Genomic DNA, 23,246 nt, shown 5'->3' with positions numbered 1-23,246 from the left:
ACTTCTCGTGCCTTCCTTTGCTTCTCTGGCATTGGACCGCCGCACTTGGCAGAGTCCACGTGCACATCCTGGTCACTTTATGGAAAGTCGATGGTGGTTAAGACGTATCGAGACTGGCCTCCGTCATGGAAGCGTGTCATTTTTAATCGCTGGCTTAGGGCCACCAGTAGAGATGAGCGCCACCCCACACTTATTTGAGCAGGGGGTGCTCTTCAGCGTTTATGCATCCCCCCCCACCCGCCAATTCCAGCTGCGGCCTCATGACCTGAGACAAAGAGTCCACACGGTGGACGTAGAGCAGTGTGGACCCGTAGTCCACAGCAGCTGCACAAGAGAATGTTCACAGTAATTCTGCCAAAAATCCCTCACGTGGCCTTTTCCCCATCACACAGTACGGTTCGCTCTTTCATTAACACTGTGCTGGGCGATTGTTGCACGGCAGTCAAACTCGTGTTTTTGATCCGCAGAGCTGGAATTGTTTGCCAAATTAAGTGCAGAACCAAATTTAATACATACGGTGTTAAAGAAGTTCAACATACGTGCATACATAATGCAATGTGTTTTTGTTTCCTTAATCATTGGTAACCAGGGTATGACCATTAACTCACACTTGAAAAAGTAGTTTAATCACGGGTGGCAGTGTTGCCTTGTTCGTTGTTGTGACCTCTGACCTCTGAGCCAACCGGCCACCGTTTTCCCAACGTGGTTTATGTTGTTCTACTCCACAGCGCTGCAAGAAGTTGGAGGGCAAGAACGCCGAGCTTCAAGAAGAGACCTCCAGGTTGCAGATGGAACTTTCTGCCGCCTACAAAAGCCTCACATCTTTAAAACATCACATTCAGTCGATGTGTGAGAAAAGCTCCAGTTTCATCACGGAACAGATGGAAATCCTGCAGCTAGATTATCAAGACTGACACAACTCATGCGTCGCGCCTGTGTTTGTGTGTGTACGAATGTGACGCACCTCTGATTAGCGCGGTTGGCTACGTACGGCGCGAAGGAAGTTCAGCGTACGTACATACAGGCTCTATTCGGCACAATTTGAATAAATATCCACATAGGGTTGCCCTGATATGGCGATACTGCGATCTATCGTACGATATAAGATCCATGGTAATCATATCGTCATATCATGGTTATCGTTACTCGTTGATTTTTTTCTTAAGTAATTCTTTACCGGACATATTAGTTACGAATTAGCAAGTTAATGTTCACAGGAATAATTTTAGTTTTAAAAAGGTGTTTTAACCGTTAAATGAGCGTTTCTAGAAACGTTTTCCGGAGTAATTTATGGGTTGGTGATTATATGGCATCGTCGTTTTTTTATGGCATGTGCATTATAAGTGATAGATTGTAAAATTACAATGATTAGGAAACTCGGGACAGACTTGTGTTGAGCGAACTGCGGTTTAGTAAGCAATGTACACTTGAAATACATCAGCAAGCATAAAAGACTAAACGTGAAATTACAAAGTTGATTGAAACTGATGTTCCGATACTCGGCGTAAATTATGAATTGTATTATCGCATCACATCACAAACAATTGACGTCCTATTCTTGGTTCTTTCGGTAAAGTCACGTAGATAGTAGATATGTAGATAGGTTCAAAGAAAATAACAAAAAACTACGACGTTTCGATCGCAACACAAGCGGTCGTCTTCAGGAAAAGGGGGTCAGTTCCAAGGCAAACTGTTTATAAAGGTTTGAAATGGGCGTGGCCCAAGTGTCAGCAGCCAATGATAATGTAAGTGGTGGGCAGGCAACCCAACGGTGGTTGGTTTTCCACCAATCAAAAAGCTGCCAGGTGAAAACTAGCATGTTTAAGAGAGATTAGCATGTTAATGGCAGATCGCAGAGCAGCAAACCAAGCGGTCAGCGCGCGAAGTGACTGTGAAAGCGCAAGTTTGAAATGGGCGTAAAGCACAACTAACATCGGAAGGTGGTAGAATGGGAACATCATAGCCAATTATGACTTAAACTGGTTGATAACGTCTTTCCAATGATTGCTCAGTTTGTACCCATCTCGGTTGAAATTGTGTGTGTCTGAGCAGTTTCTCCATAAGTCCCCTTGACGTCCAAAGCACTTGGCCCATCGTCATCATCGTCGTCATCATCGGTGTCCCATGGCTTTAAATCCCCGCTGGCAAGAAGTGTCTCGCTCCTCAAACCACTTCGTTTACGCCTCACGTCGCTTCATTGCTGCCAGGAATTCACTTCCCACATAATGTGTTATTTAATTGTGGAAACGTGAAATACACTCAGAGCCATGTCTGCAGAGAGTGGTGGGTTTTCACCAGACACTTATTGCTCTGGATTGTAGACTTTAAGACGTGTGGGATTTTTCAGTAAGTACGAACATAAGACAGTGTTGCTTATCATGAACGTGTATTTATCTCCAAGCTTCGTGTACGTACCTCTCAATGTTTTGAATGTACGTGTCAAATCACATTTTTTTACGTTGCTTTTCAATATTAAAATCAAATTCCAAAATTACTCCACGCTGCTCTGGCTCGCCTCGGTATTCCATCATTTTGATCCTGGCACGCCTCGACTCGTTACAGTACCATGAACATGCAACCTCTGTGTTGTGCGTTGCAGTTGTGTCCCCTGCAACAATGGTTTTCTTATGTTCAGCGAACCGTGCCGTGCTTGGAGGTAACTTTAGTTCTGCTCGTACTTACATTCTAGCCAAACTGCAGTCTCCGTGAACCTCTTCAAAGATTACACTGTCACAATTTTTGTTCCTGGGTAGTAAGTGTCATTTCGTAATTGCTTATGCCTAAAATGTATAGAAAAAGTCTATTATTCCCCACAAAACTTTGCTTTTGTGACCAGGACAGTGATATTTTGAAATGTACCTATTTTCAATGAGAAAACGTGCGAATTTGTGTCTTTTCGTTCAGAGTCAGCAAAAACAACATATGAATCAAAATTAACATGTATTTATACTAAAGTAATAAAAACATTACTACAAAAGATTTAGAAGTGAGTAGTTTTTCGAGATTGTTCCTCCCCACAGAGAACTCTGTCCGCTGTGGCCAGTCCCGCCCGTGGTTGTGCGTCTTGGTGTCTAAATCCAGTACAGTAATTAGAACCAGCTTCATCAGGCGATAGCCAGAATTGTGGAGAATTCTTCCTGTTTCGGTTTTACATAGAGGGGGTAAAGTATTTTAGCCCTTGCTCTCATATAAAGGAGTCATTAAATTGTCTCCCTTGAAATCCTCTACCCTGCTCGTCAGATTCAGGAATTTAAAACATCGCTCTGAAGTGTCTGATCCTGCGGACATGCGAGGCATGGAGTGACTAAGTAGACACATGGGCTTCCAACCCAGTGACGTGCAGTGAGGTCAATGGCTGGGGCTAGTGTCAGAGCCAGATTCACACACTGAAGGGTGGGGGGCGTGTCCGCACTGAGGGGGGCGTGTTAGACACGTCACCCTCAGTGAGGCAGATGTGATAGCTGCCTCCCCTGGTGCTTTTTCATTGCAGTTTCATGACTAGACCAGCGAGCCTAAATATATTTATACAATCTTGATTTGAAGCTTGCGTGGCTGCAGGAATCCATACTCTTTGGTTCTTTCGGTAAAGTCACGTCGGTAGAAAAATAATATATTACTTTTTTGTTTTATTGTATTCTATTTTTACCTACGTGACTTTACCGAAAGAACCAAAGAGTATCTTTATACACATACGCGAAATAAGTTACCTGGAGCATGGAAGGCGAGGACATGAAATGAAGGGGTCTACAAACATTATATTGGTGACATACTGAGATAGTAACAGGCACGCGCTTATTGCCCGCGCTCCATCCAGTTACTGAGGGGTTGCGCAATCAGAGGGGAGGCTGAGCTCATCGCTGCCTCACCTCTCGTCTCTTCCTGTATTTGCAGCGGAGCTCCGCAAATTTGGCGATTTTGACAATGAAAATGATTGGAATCGTACAGAAATTACATTTATAACACAGATCAGTGGAAAAATCTTAATATTTATTTTATTTGATTATTCTTTTTGTTTTTACTTTTCGTAACAGCTATTTTCATTGGAGTATGACAGGTGAAGCTCTGCCTCCCCTGCCCCCCCTGACCGCACGTCCCTGTTCCAACCACGTCCCAATGTGTATCAATGCATTTGTGATTAATGAGGAATGTTTCTCAATATCCACCGATAGTACGAATATTCATCCTGTATTACCAATTTAAAACTTTTCACCAGGAAGGACATTTCACATATCATTATTGTCAGGGCCCATTGTATAAAATTATGGTTACCAACTCTGACGTAAAGAAAAACGCAATCGGATGAAACGAAAACGGAAGATGTTTTAACAATGAATGATAAATCAACGGCAATTCCCATAGACCCCCGGCTAACGGGAGGGTTGGCAACCCTCCATGTAGAGTGCAGTCTGCACGATTACTATTCAACTCTTGTCCCCCTGGCCATTCCATCCGTGTGCTGTGAAGAAGGGCCATTGCCTGAAACGTCGTCTGTCCAGGCCCCCACTCACGCGCAGTGTTCACTAACGGGGTCGAGTTTTTGTATCTAACGGTGAGGGCCGGGCTCGTCACGTGTAGGGGGACGGAGGGGAGGGGTTTGGGGGTGGAGGGGAGGGGCCTTGGGGGACAGAGGGGAGGGGCCGTTGTGGGGGGGGGGGTGGCTCGTCACGTGTAGGGGGAGGTAGGGGAGGGGTTTGGGGGGTGGAGGGGAGGGGCCATGGGGGACAGAGGGGAGGGGCAGTTAGGGGGTGTCTCGTCACGTGACGCGGGTTGTATTTTGGCGCCATCAGGGTCTCTCCACTGCTGGCTTGGAGCGACTTCCCCGTCCGCGACTTTGCCGGCACGAGGCGGCTACGCGGAGTCTCGAGGTGAGAGTCTCCACGCGGGTTGCTGGGCCTGCGGGAGTCTCGCCAGGGGCCGAGAGTAGACCCGGTTACGGGTGATGGAAATTCCACATTCGCATGACAGGGCCACACTGGTCACACGATGTAAACCATCACGCCGCTTGTCTCCACGCGTGAAGGAAACATTGCGGACCCATGCGTCTATACGTTGTTTTTGTCTTCTTCTCCAAACCAACTATTAAACAGTGAGCTATTTAGTTTCTCTATAAACAGCTGCTGCCCGAGGACCCAACATGCCAAGCTGACCACACAAAACGCCACGCGTCGAAGGGTGCGAGACACGACAACAAGAAGCCACGATTCGTGTTTTTATTCGAACCGAGGCGAGGTTTTTTTGGTTTTGGTACCAGGGACGAGCGAGAAGAGAGACCGTGCCAGGGGGTGGTGGTGGTTGAGGGATGTTTGGCTCAGGGATTGAACCCATCCACGCGTTTGTAGAGTGGCGGTGGCGGCTTTCTGAGTTATCCCCACGTTACAGCAGTGACGCTTCAAGCGGTTGGCTTCTCTCATTGGGAATTCGCGTGGACGTCCTGGCCCCCGGCCACGGGAATGTGGAATTTCCTGTGCCTCAGGTGGATGCCCAGAGCAGCCTCGTCATAAACTTCATCATCATCACCACCGCCACACCGGTGATGGTGGTTGGGGGTGAGCGGCGAGTTTTCTCGGGCGGCCTCTCCCGCGAAAAAGAAATTGGCGCCAAAATCGTCGTCGCAGCTGATTGGCTGATGGGGGTGGGGTGAGGGGCGGGGGCCGCGTCACCCACAGCAACAGCGTGATGGAGCCACACGTTTCAGCTAATCTCACTTGCAACTATTTTGTGTTGTATCTCAACACGTAGGGCCCACACTGAGCCACGTGTGGCAAGCTCTTCAGAAGCGAGCCGTCGGGGCCGTCGCCAACGATAGCCCCCGACGACGCAGTGCGTTTGTCGTGTGGAGATTTATAGCGGCAGTCGAATGATTATCTATACGCGTGGCGTTCATTGTAAAGGTGGAGGGGGGAACTAAAACTGGATGACCCCCGGATAGAAATCCATGGGGATAGAGCGAGAGAGACACCGCAGGCTTCAAATATACAGCAGCAGGCGTCAGGCAGGGTTGAGATCGAATCCACGACCTCCTGTAGACCAGGCGAGGTAGTTAACATATCCTGGCCACCGTGATGATGATGAGAAAGAGACACCGCAGGCTTCAAATATACAACAGCAGGCGTCAGGCAGGGTTGGGATCGAATCCACGACCTCATGTATACCAGGCGAGGGAGTTAACATCTCCTAGCCACCGTGATGATGATGAGAGAGAGACACCGCAGACTCCAATATACAGCAGCAGGCGTCAGGGCAGGGTTGGGGATCAAATCCACGACCTCCTGTAGACCAGGCGAGGGAGTTAACATCTCCTGGCCACCGCTGGCGCCCCCTTGCAAAGCGAACTCGGCTTTTTGTTGTCGCCAGGAGTTTTGTTTTTGAGTGGTGAACGCGAATCGCTTCCTCGCGTAGATAGATATTAGGCAATTTTGTTGTGGACTCGTGTAACCGCGCCTCCCGTCGTCTATGTGTGCAAGCAGCAACAGTCTCGATTAACCACGGCGATCATCGTGAACATTGGCCTTAACAACATGAATTATACAACGGGTGACGTTTCGGGAAAAGACCTTTCAAAGTTCCATAGGCCAAAGGGACAACAGAGTGGATATTATGAGGTGGAGACTGCACTTGTTTACACCACGGGGCCCCGATGAGAATTACATTACTTTTAAAAACGCTTCCTCGTGAACCGTGTTAAATGGGCACTAGTAGCTGTTGAGTAACAGACAAACCCCTCCATAATCAAAATGTATCCCTTAAATAAACTCATTAAAATATACGATGATTCAATGTTCCAGCAAGATCTTTAACATGCTGAGTTTACGTAGTACACTAATACATTTTTCAATGGTTTGTCTTTGGCTGCTGTAGATTTCCACTTGATAGGCCAATCAGTTTAGCTATCATTTGTGAGAGCCAGATTGCTTCTGAAAAAAAGATCGAAATCGTGCCTTACCTGGTAGAGTTAAAAACAAATAGTTGTTTAATTTTAGCTCATTACCACAGAAATTTTGACTGAGGGCATCACTCAGATCACGGATTTCCTGGAGCTCTTCTCTGAGAATGATCCGGATTTGGAGCTCAGCAGCTCCTACAACCCTCATGCCACCGTTGCCATGTAGAAGCAGTGCAGTAGAATGCACTCGTGAGTGCAGGACATGATAGTGATGTTATTATAACACATTCTTTTTTATTGATGTAATCTTTACCATCATTATTTTAAGCGCTAACGCCGATACCTGAACGAAGCCCTCATATATTGCTTGTACGAAATAAATAACGCTGTCCGGGAACGCATCCCCATATATGTATTGGTATGCTGACCCCTTTTTAGCACCGATTCGATTAGCGCTTGTCCAGGAACGCATCTCGAGCGCTACGCGAGGACTGCCTGTATTTTGGTTGCGTACTTGGCTCAAAATCTCCACAACGCTGGGCAGCGTCATTGGCGGGTGACGTGGTACGTTTTTCAGCTATTGATTTAGGGGATTTGTAGTGACCTTGAACACGGAGGAGGTGGTGTGGATAGACAGATGGCATAAAACATCCAAGAGCTTGCAATCAGTAGCTTAATAGCTCCCATAAAAAACTCCCAACTACTGTGATTTCACAAAAAACAATACTTTAGGCTTATGTTTCAGGCAATGACCCTTCAGAGTTGAGCAGATGCTCAACATGCGGTGCGTTGAAACGCTGACAGTTTTCAGTTGTTGACGATGAGTGGCATTAAAGCCCTACAAGGATACATTCATAAACTGTTGTTGTTGATGTGCGCTCTCCGTCCCCTGGATGTCGTAGGCCTCCCTGTGCCCCAATCTGCTGCCCCAGCACCGCCATAGCCAACCCATCAGTGCTCAGCATGGCCTGTAACGAGGAGGCCCTGCTGGACCTCATGTTGCGCACGGGGTACAACATGATCCAGGAGAACGGGCAGAGGAAGTTCGGACCACCGCCCGGTATCCGAGATGCACAGAGACTCGCGCACACGGGCACACTTGCAGTCACAGCCGCTATGCACACACAAATACACGCGTACATCTGGTACACACATGGATCCCCCGTCTAGCCTTAACATATTGTTGGGGCAAGTGCTGTTAACGAGCATCTATGAAGGCCGGTATGATACACATGGGGCCGGGTGGCCAGCACCACGCCCGGCTGCCTTTGTCTCTCAAGTGGAAATGTTTATACACCGCACCAGGTACTCATTTCAGGCTGAGGCGACCTAAGGGAGGCCCAGGACTGGTTCAGTTAATCGTCACTGGTGTTTGCCATGAGCATAAATTGAACTCGGGTTGCTTGGTTCATAGCGCAGCACGCTAACCGCGACACTACCGCTCCCCATACAGATGCACACACAGACATTTGCATCTGCGTTAACTACTTGAAAAGACTGAATCGTCACCCCTCCCCACCATCCTCAACCTCAGACTGGCAGGGGCCCCCGCCCGCACGTGGCTGCGAGGTGTTTCTGGGGAAGATCCCGCGCGACCTCTACGAGGACGAGCTGGTGCCCGTGCTGGAGACGGTGGGGAAGCTCTACCAGCTTCGCCTCATGATGGAGTTCAGCGGAGAGAACCGCGGCTACGCGTTCGCCACCTACACGACGCGCACCCACGCCGTGGCCGCCATCAAGAAGCTCAACAACTTCGAGATCCGGCCTGGACACCCCTTCGGAGTCTGCATCAGCGTGGACAATTGCCGCCTCTACATTGGGGGGCTGCCAAAGGTACGGAGTGGCCGGGGGAGCTAATCTCTCCCACAGCACTCCTATTATAATTATAATAATAAACAATATGAAATACAACAATATTAATCTATAACATCACACAATAAGCAGGCCAAGTGGCTCAGTGGGAGAGTGAACGGCTCGCGATCAGAAGGCTCTGCGAGTTTAATTTCTGGTGGGGGGTTGACTCGGCCCATCATAAAATCTGGGGCCAATACAATGAGTACCATTGTGTGGAAGTCATTGTGATGTGGAGGGACTCGCCTCTACCATTTTCACCACTGGCACTTCCTCACTGTCCTTTGAGCAAGAAATCACTTGACCTTTTTTGACTATACAATTCTATCGTACATTGCAATACAATACAAGTCTTATTTATATGGCATCTGATTGATGCTGTGGAGAACAGTGGGTTCGTGAGCATTCGAGTAAAAGGAGAGGCATTCTTAGTTGTTTGTGTGTGGAATTTCTATTTATTTATTGCTAGTTCGAATTTCGGTCATGGGTGACCAGAGCCCATCGTACGTCTGGGTTGGATAAAATGAGCACCAATTTGTGGAAATCCAGCGGTGTTTTTTCCTCCAGCAGGGATGGGGAGCCCACGGCCCAGAGGCTGGACATGGCCCACGGCTCAGTCCCAAACGGCCTGTGGCTACGTGAGGCCTACTGCTTGGAAACGGGTTGCTACTATTTATATCTGTCACTGCAAGCATCTTGGTGGCACTAATAATTTTAGGCAACACCCTTTTTCAAGTAGTTCTCACACAGTGTGTACAGTCCTTGCATGATCAGAGTTTCCTGTCAACGAATGTGTGGTTTCCCGCTGTAGGTTTTTCAAAATCCTCTTTGGCCTTCGGTAAGAAAAAGGTTCCCCACCTCGAGGGAAGCTGGCACCCGGCATGGGAACGTGGAGTGTGAACATCAGAGCTGGGACACCTTTGGTGAAAAGCACCGCCTCATTGCTCGGATGAGCTGCGAGCCGGGCACTCACTTTGACTGTTGACTACTCACTCGCATGTATACTCCCTTTGTGAGTCCACTGCTGGATGAGGGCCTCGCCATGCTGAGCGGGTAGTGGCGGCTGTTTGACCATACTTCACCACGGTGGTGTGTGAGGGTTGAAGGCGAGGAGCGTAGATCCGGGAGTCTCTTAGCACAGTGCAACATTGGATTTCTCTGGGATCACCACCACGTAGCACAGTTCCACAGCTGCCTACGGCAGCCTGGCACGCATGCTGGTCGCTCATCCAAGCGCTACCCAGCCTTCAACCTGCTTAGCTTGTAAGATCCGACGAGTTCAGGCGCATTCCGTGTGAATAGGTCGCAGGCCGCCCTCGAGCGCGAGACTGTGAATGAGTGCCGGTGCCTTAGCATCGCGTCTTCTCCCCATGCAGGACAAGAAGCAAGAGGAGGTGATGATAGCCATGAGTTGTGCCACGGATGGCGTTGTGGACGTCAAGATGAGCGTCTGTCCCTCCGACAAAACCCGCAACCGAGGCTACGCCTTCATCGAGTACGAGAGCCATCGCGCGGCCGCCATGGCCCGGAGGAAGCTCGTTCCAGGTCCGGTGGGGGTCACTTGTGCCACTTCTCTGCGTGGGCGTGGGTTTGTGTACGGGCATGTGTGTGCGTGGGTGTGTGCGCATGGGTGTGTGTACGGGCATGTGTGTGCGTGGGTGTGTGCGCATGGGTGTGTGTACGGGCATGTGTGTGCGTGGGTGTGTGCGCATGGGTGTGTGCGCGTGGATGTGTGCGGATGTCCGTGGCTGTGTGTGCATGTCCATGGGTGAGAGTCACTTGTGCCATTCCTGTGCGTTCGTGGGTGTGTGTGAGCGTGGGTGTAGAGGTTAGCGCTACGCTGCGCTACGAACCTGGCGACCCGGGTTCGATTCCCACTCACGGCCAACACCAGTGACGATTATCTGAATCGGTCCTGGGCCTCCCCTAGGTCGACTCAGCCTCAAATGAGTACTTGGTGCGATGTATAAACATCGCCGCTAGGGAGACAAAGGCGGCCGGGCGTGGTGTTGGCCACCCACCCCCTCGTGTGCCGTGCCGGCCTTTATAGGTGCTTGCTATCAGCACTTGCCTCATCAGTCTGTTAAGGCTATACTGGGGATCTTTGTCTTTGTGGGTCTGTGTGTACATATTTGCTGGTCATCTCAGTCACCCCATGGCCTATGACCTGCCAGCAGCGAGTTTCGACACTTCACGTGACCTCAAAGTGCACCTAGCCTGGCACAAATACTATGGTTACATCACCACTAGTTAGTGAAGAATGGCAGCTGTTGTAGTTGTTGTTTTGTACGTGGAGCAATGGCACAGTGGTTAGCATGCTGTGCTTATGCGCTCTGTGACCAGCTATGGCTAGCAGCAGTTGCAAGTGACATGAGACTCATAATAAAGGTTTTTGGGTTAGATCGCGTAAATACAAATATATTGTTGACCCACCACCACCCGACGCAGCCAATTAGTAAGGTTTGTCACGCAAACAAAAGGTGCCAATTAGTTACGAGTTCAGCACAGCGGTGTGTTGAAGAGTAAACCCACAGCATACAAAATTTTGAGTACGACGTTTCACTGGTGATTACAGCCAACTTCATCAGGCGATTTGCCAGAATTGATGAGGCTGGTTGTAATCACCAGCGAAACGTCGAGGTCACTTGAAGGGATGTCAGATATCTCACTCCGGGAGCTGCTCTGCAGCACAGGGCGGCGCGCTCCTCAATAGTTACGAATGGTTTCTGGTGACGCGGTGCTGATAAGCGCACTCGTGTGCACGTTGAACTTCTTTCGCGCCGTACGTAGCCAAACGCGTGAATCGGAACTCCCGTTGTGTGCGCGCCGCTCCATGCAGGCACCTTCCAGCTATGGGGCCAGACCATCAAGGTGGACTGGGCCAACCCGGAGCGGGACACGGCAGTGGCGGCTGCGGCGGCGGCAACGGAAAACGAGGAGGAGGCGGCGGCGTCGGGCTCGCGCGGGGGCCGCGTGCTGCTGCTGCGTCGCCTGCCCGAGGGGGCCCCCGACGAGGCGGTGCGCGGCGCCGTGGAGGAGGCGGCGGCGCCCGAGCTGCTGCAGCTGGAGCGCACGGGCGCCGGCGACGCCGCGCTGCTGCACTTCCGCTCGCGGGGGGACGCGGCCGCGGCCCTGCGTGCGCTGCGCGGGGCCGCCTTGCTCGGGGCTCAGGTGAGGGCGGCCGTCGCGGAGCCGCGAGGGGGTTTCCGGCGTTTGCGACGCGGCGGCGGTTCTGCGTGCGGTCGTCGGCGACTGGGCGGGGACGGTCGACGTGCCGCGCTCGGGGCCCCGGTCTCATCGCGAGCGGCTGCCTGGATTCGATCGCAGGATTTGAGCGGTGCAGGAGACCCCCGCACCTACGACGTCATTGGTTCTTGGACGACGGTGGCGAGTCGAGTCGTCGCGAGTCGAAGCCTCGTCTCCCGTAGGGCGCTACGTTATGCATTGGGGCTTTCGTTCCTGGAAATCCATTACATACCAATAAAATACCAACGTTTACCACGAAAATAAATGTAAATAACCTTAACAAACATTTATTGGAACTTAACGTAACTTTTATAAACATTAAGTAAAAACAAACACATAAAAAAATTCGTGCATCACATTTCCTCTTCTCAATCGTAGCGAAAGGCGATTTTTTTTTATTTGAAGAATATTTAGAAAGAAGTGAAGAGCATTGAGAAAGAGACGCCGCTGCGTGCACTCTCGCTACAGCTGCAGACTGCAGGGCTATACTCTACATACGCATACGGTGGTAGAGCGAAGCAGCGCTTTGCTCTTGACATGCACAGCCTCGTCGCATATCGACTCGGAGTCGGTCGCGTTCGTTAGGCGGTCATAGATACGAGTTTTGGTCGTTACTGTGGGGGTCTTACTGACGATAAGAAAGGTCGTAAAAGCGGGGGGGTCGCAAGTCGAGCCGTCGTAAGTTGGGGGTCACCTGCACTAGCTCGATGCTCTGACCTCTGACCTCCTCTGCGAGTATTACCAATGGAAATTTCCTGGTGCCACAAGCACAATTGAACTGTAAATGGTGAGAACATTTTAATTACCACTGCAAGTGCCACCTCTTCCTGTTGGAAATCATTCTTCGTACGACACGGTTCAGGACCCTTTTTTTAGGACACTTTTTTACAACGTGGTCACAGGGTCAGAAGCAGTGTTGATTTTGTTCACGAAATTAGTGATGGAAATATTTGCCAATTACCTGTTTTTAATTTATGTCAGTCACATATAACCGAGTGTGACGATGACATCGAGCGACTACCGATCAGCGTTCGGGGCACAGCTGCGACGAGGTGAAGTCACCGCTCTGAATGAAGGGCCACACCAAGGTGATCTGGTCTCGTTATCAGGGACTGCGGTGCACTGGTAATTGGCTGGGTACGAACGGAATCAGAGGAATCGGTGGCTGGCCTGATAATACTTGGGGAAGGAAAATGGTGGCGCCTGTCACACCAACATTTGATAACTGAGAGCGGACCAACGTTTGACTCCTTTAACAATAATAACAATGCTAATTATAACGCGCACAATATATATCGACAAAGAGAGAGTGACTGAATGGGATCCACAGAGCCGGTGTAGCGCTCAGATTCCTGCGCTTGTCACCGCCGACGAGACGGTGGCGGTGACCTCGACGCGAATGAAACGGCCGCAGGGGGCTGACGGGTGGCGGTGTGCGCGTTGTGCTGCAGGTGGAGGTGTCCTACGCTGCGCTGGGTCGGGACGAACATTCACAGGTTTGTGTCCACCCCCCTTCCACCCCCCTCTCCCCCCCACTGCCCCAAAGTCCCAAAACATCGGGCAGCCAGCAACAAGCAGCCCTATGAGAGTTGTAATAGATGAGTTGAGCAACAGCTGCCACGGTTAATCGCAAACTAGAGGTGGACAAGCGATTTTTACAGAGGCCCGGATTGAATGAAGAGCCACGGAACGCAAACACCTAGTGAGTTAGTTAAGATAACAAGGTGTTCATAAGATGTGTAACAATCTACATTACACACTCTACACATGCTGTCATTATAACATGTAAATTACCTGCAACACAGATGTGATATAGAGATGTAGTGAGAGTAGACGAGAGAGAGAGAGGTAGTGTGATGAGAGAAGAGAGATAGAAAATAGATGGGGATGTATTGAGATGAGAGAAGACAGCCAAGGGGGAGCAATGCAAGTGACGTGAGAAGAGCGACTGAGAGAAGAGGCAGATGTGGTGTGAGACAAGACGAGAGAGATGGAGACGTGAGGTCGGAGATGTCACTGAGAGTCAGGAGACGTAGAGAACATCAACGCATCCTCTGTTGCTTACCCACACCACACCAACACCACTTTGACCGCTCGAGGCCCCTGAGCCATCGGCCTCATCACCGAGCGATGCTCGGAGGTTCGAACCATCGGCTCTGGCTGCCCGTGGGACGGGTGCCGCTCGTGCTGTAGGTACTGAGATGCTGGGTGTGTGGGTGCCGAGACGCTGGGTGTGTGTGGGTGCCGAGACGCTGGATGTGTGGGTGCTGAGACGCTGGGGGTGTGTGGGTGCCGAGACGCTGGGGGTGTGTGGGTGCCGAGACACTGGGTGTGTGGGTGCTGAGACGCTTGGGGTGTGGGTGCCGATACGCTGGATGTGTGGGTGCTGAGACACTGGGGGTGTGTGGGTGCCGAGACGCTGGGGGTGTGTGGGTGCTGAGACACTTGGGGTGTGTGGGTGCTGAGACGCTGGGGGTGTGGGTGCCGAGACACTGGGGGAGTGGGTGCCGAGATGCTGGATGTGTGGGTGCTGAGACGCTGGGGGTGTGGGTGCTGAGACGCTGGATGTGTGGGTGCTGAGACGCTGGGGGTGTGTGGGTGCCGAGACGCTGGATGTGTGGGTGCTGAGACGCTGGGGGTGTGTGGGTGCTGAGACACTTGGGGTGTGTGCTGAGACGCTGGGGGTGTGTGGGTGCTGAGACACTGGGGGTGTGTGGGTGCTGAGACACTTGGGGTGTGTGTGCTGAGACACTTGGTGTGTGTGTGCTGAGACACTTGGTGTGTGGGTGCTGAGACACTTGGGGTGTGTGGGTGCTGAGACACTTGGTGTGTGGGTGCTGAGACACTGGGGGTGTGTGGGTGCTGAGACACTGGGGGTGTGGGTGCTGAGACACTTGGTGTGTGGGTGCTGAGACACTGGGGGTGTGTGGGTGCTGAGACACTGGGGGTGTGGGTGCTGAGACACTTGGTGTGTGGGTGCTGAGACACTTGGTGTGTGGGTGCTGAGACACTTGGTGTGTAGGTGCTGAGACACTTGGTGTGTGGGTGCTGAGACACTTTGTTTGTGTGTGCTGAGACACTTGGTGTGTAGGTGCTGAGACACTTGGTGTGTGTGTGCTGAGATACTTGGTGTGTGGGTGCTGAGACACTTTGTTTGTGTGTGCTGAGACACTTGGTGTGTGGGTGCTGAGACACTTGGTGTGTGGGTGCTGAGACACTTGGTGTGTGTGTGCTGAGACACTTGGTGTGTGGGTGCTGAGACACTTGGTGTGTGGGTGCTGAGACACTTTGTTTGTGTGTGCTGAGACACTTGGTGTGTGGGTGCTGAGACACTTGGTGTGTGGGTGCTGAGACACTTGGTGTGTGTGTGCTGAGACACTTGGTGTGTGGGTGCTGAGACACTTGGTGTGTGGGTGCTGAGACACTTGGTGTGTGGGTGCTGAGACACTTGGTGTGTGTGTGCTGAGACACTTGGTGTGTGGGTGCTGAGACACTTGGTGTGTGTGTGCTGAGACACTTGGTGTGTGGGTGCTGAGACACTGGGGGTGTGTGTGCTGAGACACTTGGTGTGTGGGTGCTGAGACACTTGGTGTGTGGGTGCTGAGACACGGGGTGTGTGTGCTGAGACACTTGGTGTGTGGGTGCTGAGACACTTGGTGTGTGGGTGCTGAGACGCTGGATGTGTGGGTGCTGAGACACTTGGTGTGTGGGTGCTGAGACACTTGGTGTGTGGGTGCTGAGACACTGGGGGTGTGTGGGTGCTGAGACACTTGGTGTGTGGGTGCTGAGACACTGGGGGTGTGTGGGTGCTGAGACACTGGGGGTGTGTGGGTGTGCTGAGACACTTGGTGTGTGGGTGCTGAGACACTGGGGGTGTGTGGGTGCTGAGACACTTGGTGTGTGGGTGCTGAGACACTGGGGGTGTGTGGGTGCTGAGACACTTGGTGTGTGGGTGCTGAGACACTTGGTGTGTGGGTGCTGAGACACTTGGTGTGTGGGTGCTGAGACACTTGGTGTGTGGGTGCTGAGACACTGGGGGTGTGTGTGCTGAGACACTTGGTGTGTGGGTGCTGAGACACTTGGTGTGTGGGTGCTGAGACGCTGGATGTGTGGGTGCTGAGACACTTGGTGTGTGGGTGCTGAGACACTTGGTGTGTGGGTGCTGAGACACTGGGGGTGTGTGGGTGCTGAGACACTTGGTGTGTGGGTGCTGAGACACTGGGGGTGTGTGGGTGCTGAGACACTTGGTGTGTGGGTGTGCTGAGACACTTGGTGTGTGGGTGCTGAGACACTGGGGGTGTGTGGGTGCTGAGACACTTGGTGTGTGGGTGCTGAGACACTGGGGGTGTGTGGGTGCTGAGACACTTGGTGTGTGGGTGCTGAGACACTTGGTGTGTGGGTGCTGAGACACTGGGTGTGTGGGTGCTGAGACACTTGGTGTGTGGGTGCTGAGGCACTGGGGGTGTGTGGGTGCTGAGACACTTGGTGTGTGGGTGCTGAGACACTGGGTGTGTGGGTGCTGAGACACTTGGTGTGTGGGTGCTGAGGCACTGGGGGTGTGTGGGTGCTGAGACACTGGGGGTGTGTGGGTGCCGAGATGGTGGGTGTGTGGGTGCTGAGACACTTGGGGTGTGTGGGTGCTGAGACACTTGATGTGTGGGTGCCGAGATGGTGGGTGTGTGGGTGCTGAGACACTTGGTGTGTGTGGGTGCCGAGATGGTGGGTGTGTGGGTGCTGAGACACTGGGGGTGTGTGTGTGCTGAGACACTTGGTGTGTGGGTGCTGAGACACTTGGTGTGTGGGTGCTGAGGCACTGGGGGTGTGTGGGTGCTGAGACACTGGGGGTGTGTGGGTGCCGAGATGGTGGGTGTGTGGGTGCTGAGACACTGGGGGTGTGTGGGTGCCGAGATGGTGGGTGTGTGGGTGCTGAGACACTTGGTGTGTGGGTGCTGAGGCACTGGGGGTGTGTGTGTGCTGAGACACTTGGTGTGTGGGTGCTGAGGCACTGGGGATGTGTGGGTGCTGAGACACTGGGGGTGTGTGGGTGCCGAGATGGTGGGTGTGTGGGTGCTGAGACACTTGGTGTGTGGGTGCTGAGACACTTGGGGTGTGTGGGTGCTGAGACACTGGGGGTGTGTGGGTGCCGAGATGGTGGGTGTGTGGGTGCTGAGACACTGGGGGTGTGTGGGTGCCGAGATGGTGGGTGTGTGGGTGCTGAGACACTTGGTGTGTGGGTGCTGAGGCACTGGGGGTGTGTGTGTGCTGAGACACTTGGTGTGTGGGTGCTGAGGCACTGGGGATGTGTGGGTGCTGAGACACTGGGGGTGTGTGGGTGCCGAGATGGTGGGTGTGTGGGTGCTGAGACACTTGGTGTGTGGGTGCTGAGACACTTGGGGTGTGTGGGTGCTGAGACACTTGGTGTGTGGGTGCTGAGGCACTGGGGGTGTGTGTGTGCTGAGACACTTGGTGTGTGGGTGCTGAGGCACTGGGGGTGTGGGTGCTGAGACACTGGGGGTGTGTGGGTGCCGAGATGGTGGGTGTGTGGGTGCTGAGACACTTGGGGCGTGTGGGTGCTGAGACACTGGGTGTGTGGGTGCTGAGACACTTGGTGTGTGGGTGCTGAGGCACTGGGGGTGTGGGTGCTGAGACACTGGGGGTGTGTGGGTGCCGAGATGGTGGGTGTGTGGGTGCTGAGACACTTGGTGTGTGGGTGCTGAGACACTTGGTGTGTGGGTGCTGAGGCACTTGGTGTGTGGGTGCTGAGACACTTGGGGTGTGTGTGCAGGGAGAACAACGCGGTGCGGGTGCCGGCCGAGACTCCCCAGGGCCGGGACTCCCTGCCCACCCCAACTCCTCCTCCTCTCCCAGCAGCAGCGGCCGCCGACCGGCCAGCTTCCCTGGCCCCGGTGCGCAGGAAGACGGCGCACACGGTACGGGCTGACGGTTGTGCAGGATGACGATTTGCGAGGCTCTTCCCTTTTACACCGGCATGTCCAAACAAGCGTGGGGCCCTCATGGTACCGGTGGTTTTCAACCGACGATTTTCTGTACAGGGCCGGATCCGAACCCCGAGACTCTGGGCTGACAATGCATCCGAGTCTGACTCGGTGGGGGCTAAGCAGGGCAAGGGCTCTGCCAGTTACGCGTTCATTGCGTGCGGCGTTAGCGGCACCACCTCTGCGGTGTAAAAAACAACCTGGCGAGTATGACAGCCGCTGTCACTATCCCACAACGGTCATTTAATTAACCCCTGAACGATGCTGGGCTGGGTTGGGGCCTGTGAAGGTGCACACTGCCGTCACACTGGCTTGCACCGGCTCGTCGATGTGAGCTGGGCCTCATAGGCAGCACTTGCTGCAAAAGTCTACAACACTGCATGGGGGACATTTATCTTTCTAGAAAGCTCTAGAGGTTTAAATCTGTTAAGAATGAGTATTAGTTCTCCTACTTCCTCGACGAGACTTTCAATTTGAACTGTCTGTTGCGTGACATTTATCTGCCCTCTCTTTGGCAATGTTGAAGTTGTGTTCTCTTCCACCAGCCTGTGATCACTTCCTGTGTTGAATTTGCGGAGACCTCTGACGACTGCCTGGGGTTTGTCCGTGGGAATCAAGTCATTTTAATTTCGAATGTCTTCATTTGAGAGCATCCATGTCCATCGTCTAGACTCATTGTTACAGAGGTGGTCATTATCTTGCTGTCCCTGCTGGATGCAAACTCTTAATGGACACACTCTGTGATACAAACATTTACCCGTCATTCTCTCATCTACGATCATAGTGCTTCCCCTTTATAAGCCGGTGAATCCCTTCATACGTTAGGTCTGCTCGTAACATCGTCGTCGTCACTCGTGTTGTTGGGGCGTACATTTTAATCACTATGACATCCGGTAATGTCACGACGGCCGTCATCACGAGTCGCGTCCCAGCGGCCCTCGTGAACCCGCCGTGTGCGCCCTGCCTCGTCCACCCCCACCCCCCCCCCTCGTGTCTCAGGCCTGTTTGGGGGCTGGGGGGCACGCACGCAGCAGTGGCGGGTGCCGCGCCACCTGCAGGCAATGCCCATTGCTTTTGAGGCGCTGCCGGAGGCGGCGGTGCTGTCATGGGAGGTGCGACTGCGGGTGCTGTGCCGGCGCGCCGGCCTCGGCTACGTGAACTTCGAGCTGCACGCTCATTGGGAGTCCGGGATACCCATGGGCCTCCTCTACAAGGTACTCGCCGTCATCGTCGTTGTTTACACCGCACCTCCTGTGGCCTTGTGGCAGTCTGGCCAAAGGGAACTCCCCGGTGGCAGCTGTCCCTGTGCGGCACAAAGAGGAAGCAGAACCGACCGGCTGGGGGCGATGTTGCTGTGCGGCTTTTCCTGAAAGTAATTTGAGAGTAATGTTATAAAATGTTGACCGTGACACCAGCAAGCATTGCCTCCTCTTTGAAGTCCACCGTGAATCAGACGGCGCTTGTTTTACGGTCAAGTACGCCCTGTCGCAAGTCTAACTCCTCCGTCGCACTCATGCACGAATCGCCGCACGTGTGCGCCCAGTACGGTTACATTCACAAGTCAGCGCAGCACCGTCTAGGTGCGAGCTTTAGTACAGGAATGATCAGGATGTAACAATGCACCGATTTGTTTATTAAAATCGGTAAAACGCGTGTTCCGGCTGTGCGCTGGTGTTGTGTCTGTGGGTCAGCGTTGAGGCCAGTGTTTAGGCAGTGTTTAAAAGTGCACTTTGAAGCTGGGGTCTTTACTCCAAAGTTGTGTTTTTTGCCAATGAGAAGTACTTCACTCTTGGAAACAGCTGAAGGGAGTTACAACCAACGAGCAGATGAGACCACGTCGATTCAGAATGTGACAGCAGCAGTCTCGAGAGCTGAGGGAACGCTGCTGGATGAGATGGAGGCAATGACGACACTGGTGATGTAGGCGCCAGGATGAGTAGTCGGTGAGGGAGGAGTTTGGTGGGCAGAGAGGATTGAGGGTGGAAGTATTTTTTGGGGTGGAGATAATGTGGAGATAATTGTCGTGATGTCGTTCATGGTGATGCGCTGAGGGACGTGAAGGTGGTGGGGAGACAGGGCAGGCTATAGGAGACACCGGCTTGCCATCCCAGGTGTCTGTGCTCTTCCAGAGGTACGGGAGTTAGGTTGCCGGCACTTGGCAAGTGCCGGTAGCCCGCGACTCGCTTGCAAAGCGAGTTCCCTCACGCGCGTCTCTCTCACCGCCCCCTCCATGGTGCAGGTTTCGATTTCCGGGATTGGAGAAGGCGGCTTCTTCCCCGAAGTTCTGAGCTCCAGCGTGGAGGGAGCGCGGGAGGTGGCGAGTCGGCACGTCTACAACATCCTCAGTGAGAGCTCCACGCCCGCCACACGCTCCCGTGCTGCCCGTCCGGCTCTCATTTGTCTCGTCTGTACCGTTTCATTTGTTCCCGAGCGGTGCTCAGGAGCCGCCTCCCACCTCACCTGTTGCCCCCCCCCCCCCCCGTGTGCGGCGTGCAGGCAAGGCAAGTCCTCTGAGAATGTGCCCAGCCCCGGCCGCGACGCTGCCTCCCAGCTGCCCCGTCCAGGCCTTCTCGGCGTACCCTGGCTCCTTCCCCATGACCCCGCAGCCGGTCACCATGTACCTGGCAAACAGCTACACGTACCCATAGTGCACATCCATTGCAGCTGCGTTCATCGTCAGACCACTGACGATGTTCCACCTACTTGCCCTCGCTTAGCGTTCATTCCGAACCTTGCACGCATTGCGGTGTTTAGCGTCAAACCACAAATTTCCCGGCTACTCGCCCTCGCTTGGCATTCCCTCTGAACCTCACGTCCATTGCCGTGTTCACCGTCAAACCACAAATTGCCCGACTACTCGCCCCCGCGGTGTTCACGTTCCATCCAAGCTTCATGCTGTGCTCAGCCAACCGCCCCCTTTCCTTTCCCTATAAAAAAAAAAGTGCCTCAGACTTCACATTGCACCTCTCTCATTTGACTCGTCACCCCACCGCCCCGCTTGTGTCCTCATTCACTCATTCTCACTGGACCACGCGCCGTTGCCTCACTCGCTAAACACGTCTGACAAAATCTACTTCATGATGGTTACATTTCAATCTCACGACCGTGCGGGCTCTTTTTGCCCACAATTCTGGTTTTCAAAGCCATTCATGGCAAAACTAGCGGTTAGTTTAGGCGATTGTCATTTTTTTTTACCAATTGCTTTACCCTTTTCAAAGTTTCATGCACTAAAGAGTTATATTTTGAGCATTTAAAAATGCTAAACGTAAAAAAAAATACTTGTTCGCGTAGTCCGATAGTACTTTGAAAAAAAACAGAAACCTCAAAAATATAATGAATTCAGATGTTCACGTTGTGTTTGACACGTCAACGCTGTTTCGTTTTTAAAATGTAGGGGGAGAAAAAAAACACTTGTTCACATCGCGTTCTGATGTTAAAACATTCGATTCTTAATAGGATTGAAAAATCCTTTAAAATAGCAATTTTGCTACACACGGAGATGGCCGTCTTCACAGGCTCTATCCTGGTGCCTTGTGTTTCACGCACACACGGCTGTTAAGAGTTCGATGTTTTTATTGATTTACAATGTAGGTGTTTTTTTCCTGTAATTGTTTTTTAAAAAATGTTGTGGAAATAAAAGTCCTGAAAAGTCGACCTCTGTCGTGTGCGGCCAACAGTTGGGAGCCCAGCGACCTTCACGCTTCCGTAATTCATCCACTCACTTTCATACTACAAGCAAGTTATTTACGGCTGACACAGGCGGGCAAGCGCTTGGATGACGTCACCCCCCCCACCACCAGCACTGAGCGGTTGGTGCGCACCGACGTACCGGCACGCAGCCTCCCCACCCTCCACGCTGGCCCGTGGATCCCACGCAAATGCGTGGCCAGTGCTCACGTAAAAAAAAATATATATACATATGTAGTGGGTACAAATGGAGAGAGAGACTTCTCTGGAGGCAACACGTTTATTATAACAATAACAGAAGCCCTAACACAAAGGGGCATCTGCGCCTTCCACCAGCTAACCTAAGCAAGTTGTCCCTCCGGGCTAACGAGGCCCTCACACAACTGGGGAAGCTATCAGAGACCGGACCCCGACGGGTCCAGGTCTCGTCTCGGGGCTTCTCTTCAGGGCTTCAGGTGTACAACAGCAGCTGGAGCCGTTCAGGGGTCCGGCTTACATCGTCTCACTCCGCCCCTAGCCACGCCTCCCTTCTCGAGCCTTCGAGGGACCTGGTCCCGTGGTCCCCCAGCCCCCTCTTTGGGGGCCCCCAGGCTGGTAACCTCCGGTCACCAGGCCTCCGGGTTCACAGAGTGCCACGGCCCCCCTGTGAACCCTTCCACCACGACTGGCACTCTCGCCATCCATCCTTGATACACACAGCCCGGCTCACGCATCATGCAGTGGCACCCCACGATGCCACTACACATACAAACCAAGACCAACGCCATTATTGCTGACCGCACTTGGCCATCTCTTCTAATTGCGATGTCGCAAAGTCGATGACCTCCAAATTCCCCACTCTTTCAACGAATCGTCGCCACCATCTGGTTGCATCTTCCCCTTGTTGCACGTTTGTCGCTGCCCTCAATGGCCCACGGGATTCTGCCTTGCATAGAGAGTGCAGAGGGCCAGGCGGTTGACCGTGTCATGCCCATGGTGCAGAGCGCAGTGGCACATTTTGCCAAGGCGCACACGATGCCGATTAGCCAGCGGCCTGCCCCGGCTAACGATTTAAGCTCGTGATACAATTCGCAGTGTTTTCTGCGGTGGACTAAATCCCGGCATGGTTCGGGCTCCTGAGTATTTGAGAAATAAGGTTTTGTTAAAAATGTTTGTCCTCTAGCCCATACGGTAATCCACTGGTCACTTCGTTTATCTTCATTATTATCAATTCACAGAGATGGGTTTTGAGGTGGGCGCCATGTGCACACACACACACAAAGACACCAGCCCATAGCCTTAACAGACTGATGCTGTAAGAGAGTAGCACCGATGAAGGCCGGCACGGCACATGATTGGGTGGGTAGCCAACACCACGCCCGGCTGCCTTTGTCTCCCGAGTAGCAATTACAGATCGCACCAAGCACTCATTTGAGGCCGAGTCCACCTAGGGGAGGCCCAGGACCACTTCGGATATTCGTCACTGATGCTGGTCGTGAGTGGGAATCGAACTCAGGTTGACAGTTTTGTAACGCCGCGCGCTAACCACTGCGCTACCACGCGCACACACACACGCAGGCGATGCACACAGTTCACACGGGGGG

The 23,246-nt window shown here is 52.7% G+C and overlaps 2 protein-coding genes across 4 annotated transcripts in view; both read left to right on the top strand.

Moving 5' to 3' along the window:
• LOC144723676 (ras guanyl-releasing protein 3-like) overlaps positions 1-2,494 on the top strand; it is a 37,570-nt gene extending 35,076 nt beyond the window's left edge. For all 3 annotated transcript variants that reach the window (XM_078602593.1, XM_078602592.1, XM_078602594.1), the window contains one exon: positions 729-2,494. In XM_078602593.1, coding sequence (XP_078458719.1) covers positions 729-914 — 186 coding nt within the window. In that variant the 3' untranslated portion in view covers positions 915-2,494. The remainder of the gene's footprint in view (positions 1-728) is intronic.
• Positions 2,495-4,781: 2,287 nt separating this feature from the next.
• Positions 4,782-21,630, top strand: LOC144723724 (putative RNA-binding protein 46). Its single transcript, XM_078602661.1, has 10 exons — positions 4,782-4,865; positions 7,786-7,943; positions 8,418-8,716; positions 10,111-10,279; positions 11,574-11,905; positions 13,432-13,476; positions 17,766-17,910; positions 18,976-19,190; positions 20,216-20,321; positions 20,473-21,630. The coding sequence occupies exons 2-10, from the start codon at positions 7,847-7,849 to the stop codon at positions 20,622-20,624; spliced, it is 1,560 nt and encodes a 519-aa protein (XP_078458787.1). The 5' UTR covers positions 4,782-4,865; positions 7,786-7,846; the 3' UTR covers positions 20,625-21,630.
• Positions 21,631-23,246: the final 1,616 nt, after the last annotated feature.

This window comes from Lampetra planeri, chromosome 18, assembly GCF_965212315.1.
Source record: "Lampetra planeri chromosome 18, kcLamPlan1.2.h2, whole genome shotgun sequence".
In the NCBI taxonomy this organism is placed as follows: domain Eukaryota; kingdom Metazoa; phylum Chordata; class Hyperoartia; order Petromyzontiformes; family Petromyzontidae; genus Lampetra; species Lampetra planeri.
This window is presented reverse-complemented; position numbering and strand designations above follow the sequence as displayed.

Coding starts and splice junctions, on each gene's coding strand:
- LOC144723724 (XM_078602661.1), top strand. CDS start 7,847: ATGGCCTGTAACGAGGAGGCCCTGCTGGACCTCATGTTGCGCACGGGG. Junction 7,944..8,417: donor GAAGTTCGGACCACCGCCCG/GTATCCGAGATG, acceptor CCTCAACCTCAG/ACTGGCAGGGGCCCCCGCCC. Junction 10,280..11,573: donor CCGGAGGAAGCTCGTTCCAG/GTCCGGTGGGGG, acceptor CGCTCCATGCAG/GCACCTTCCAGCTATGGGGC.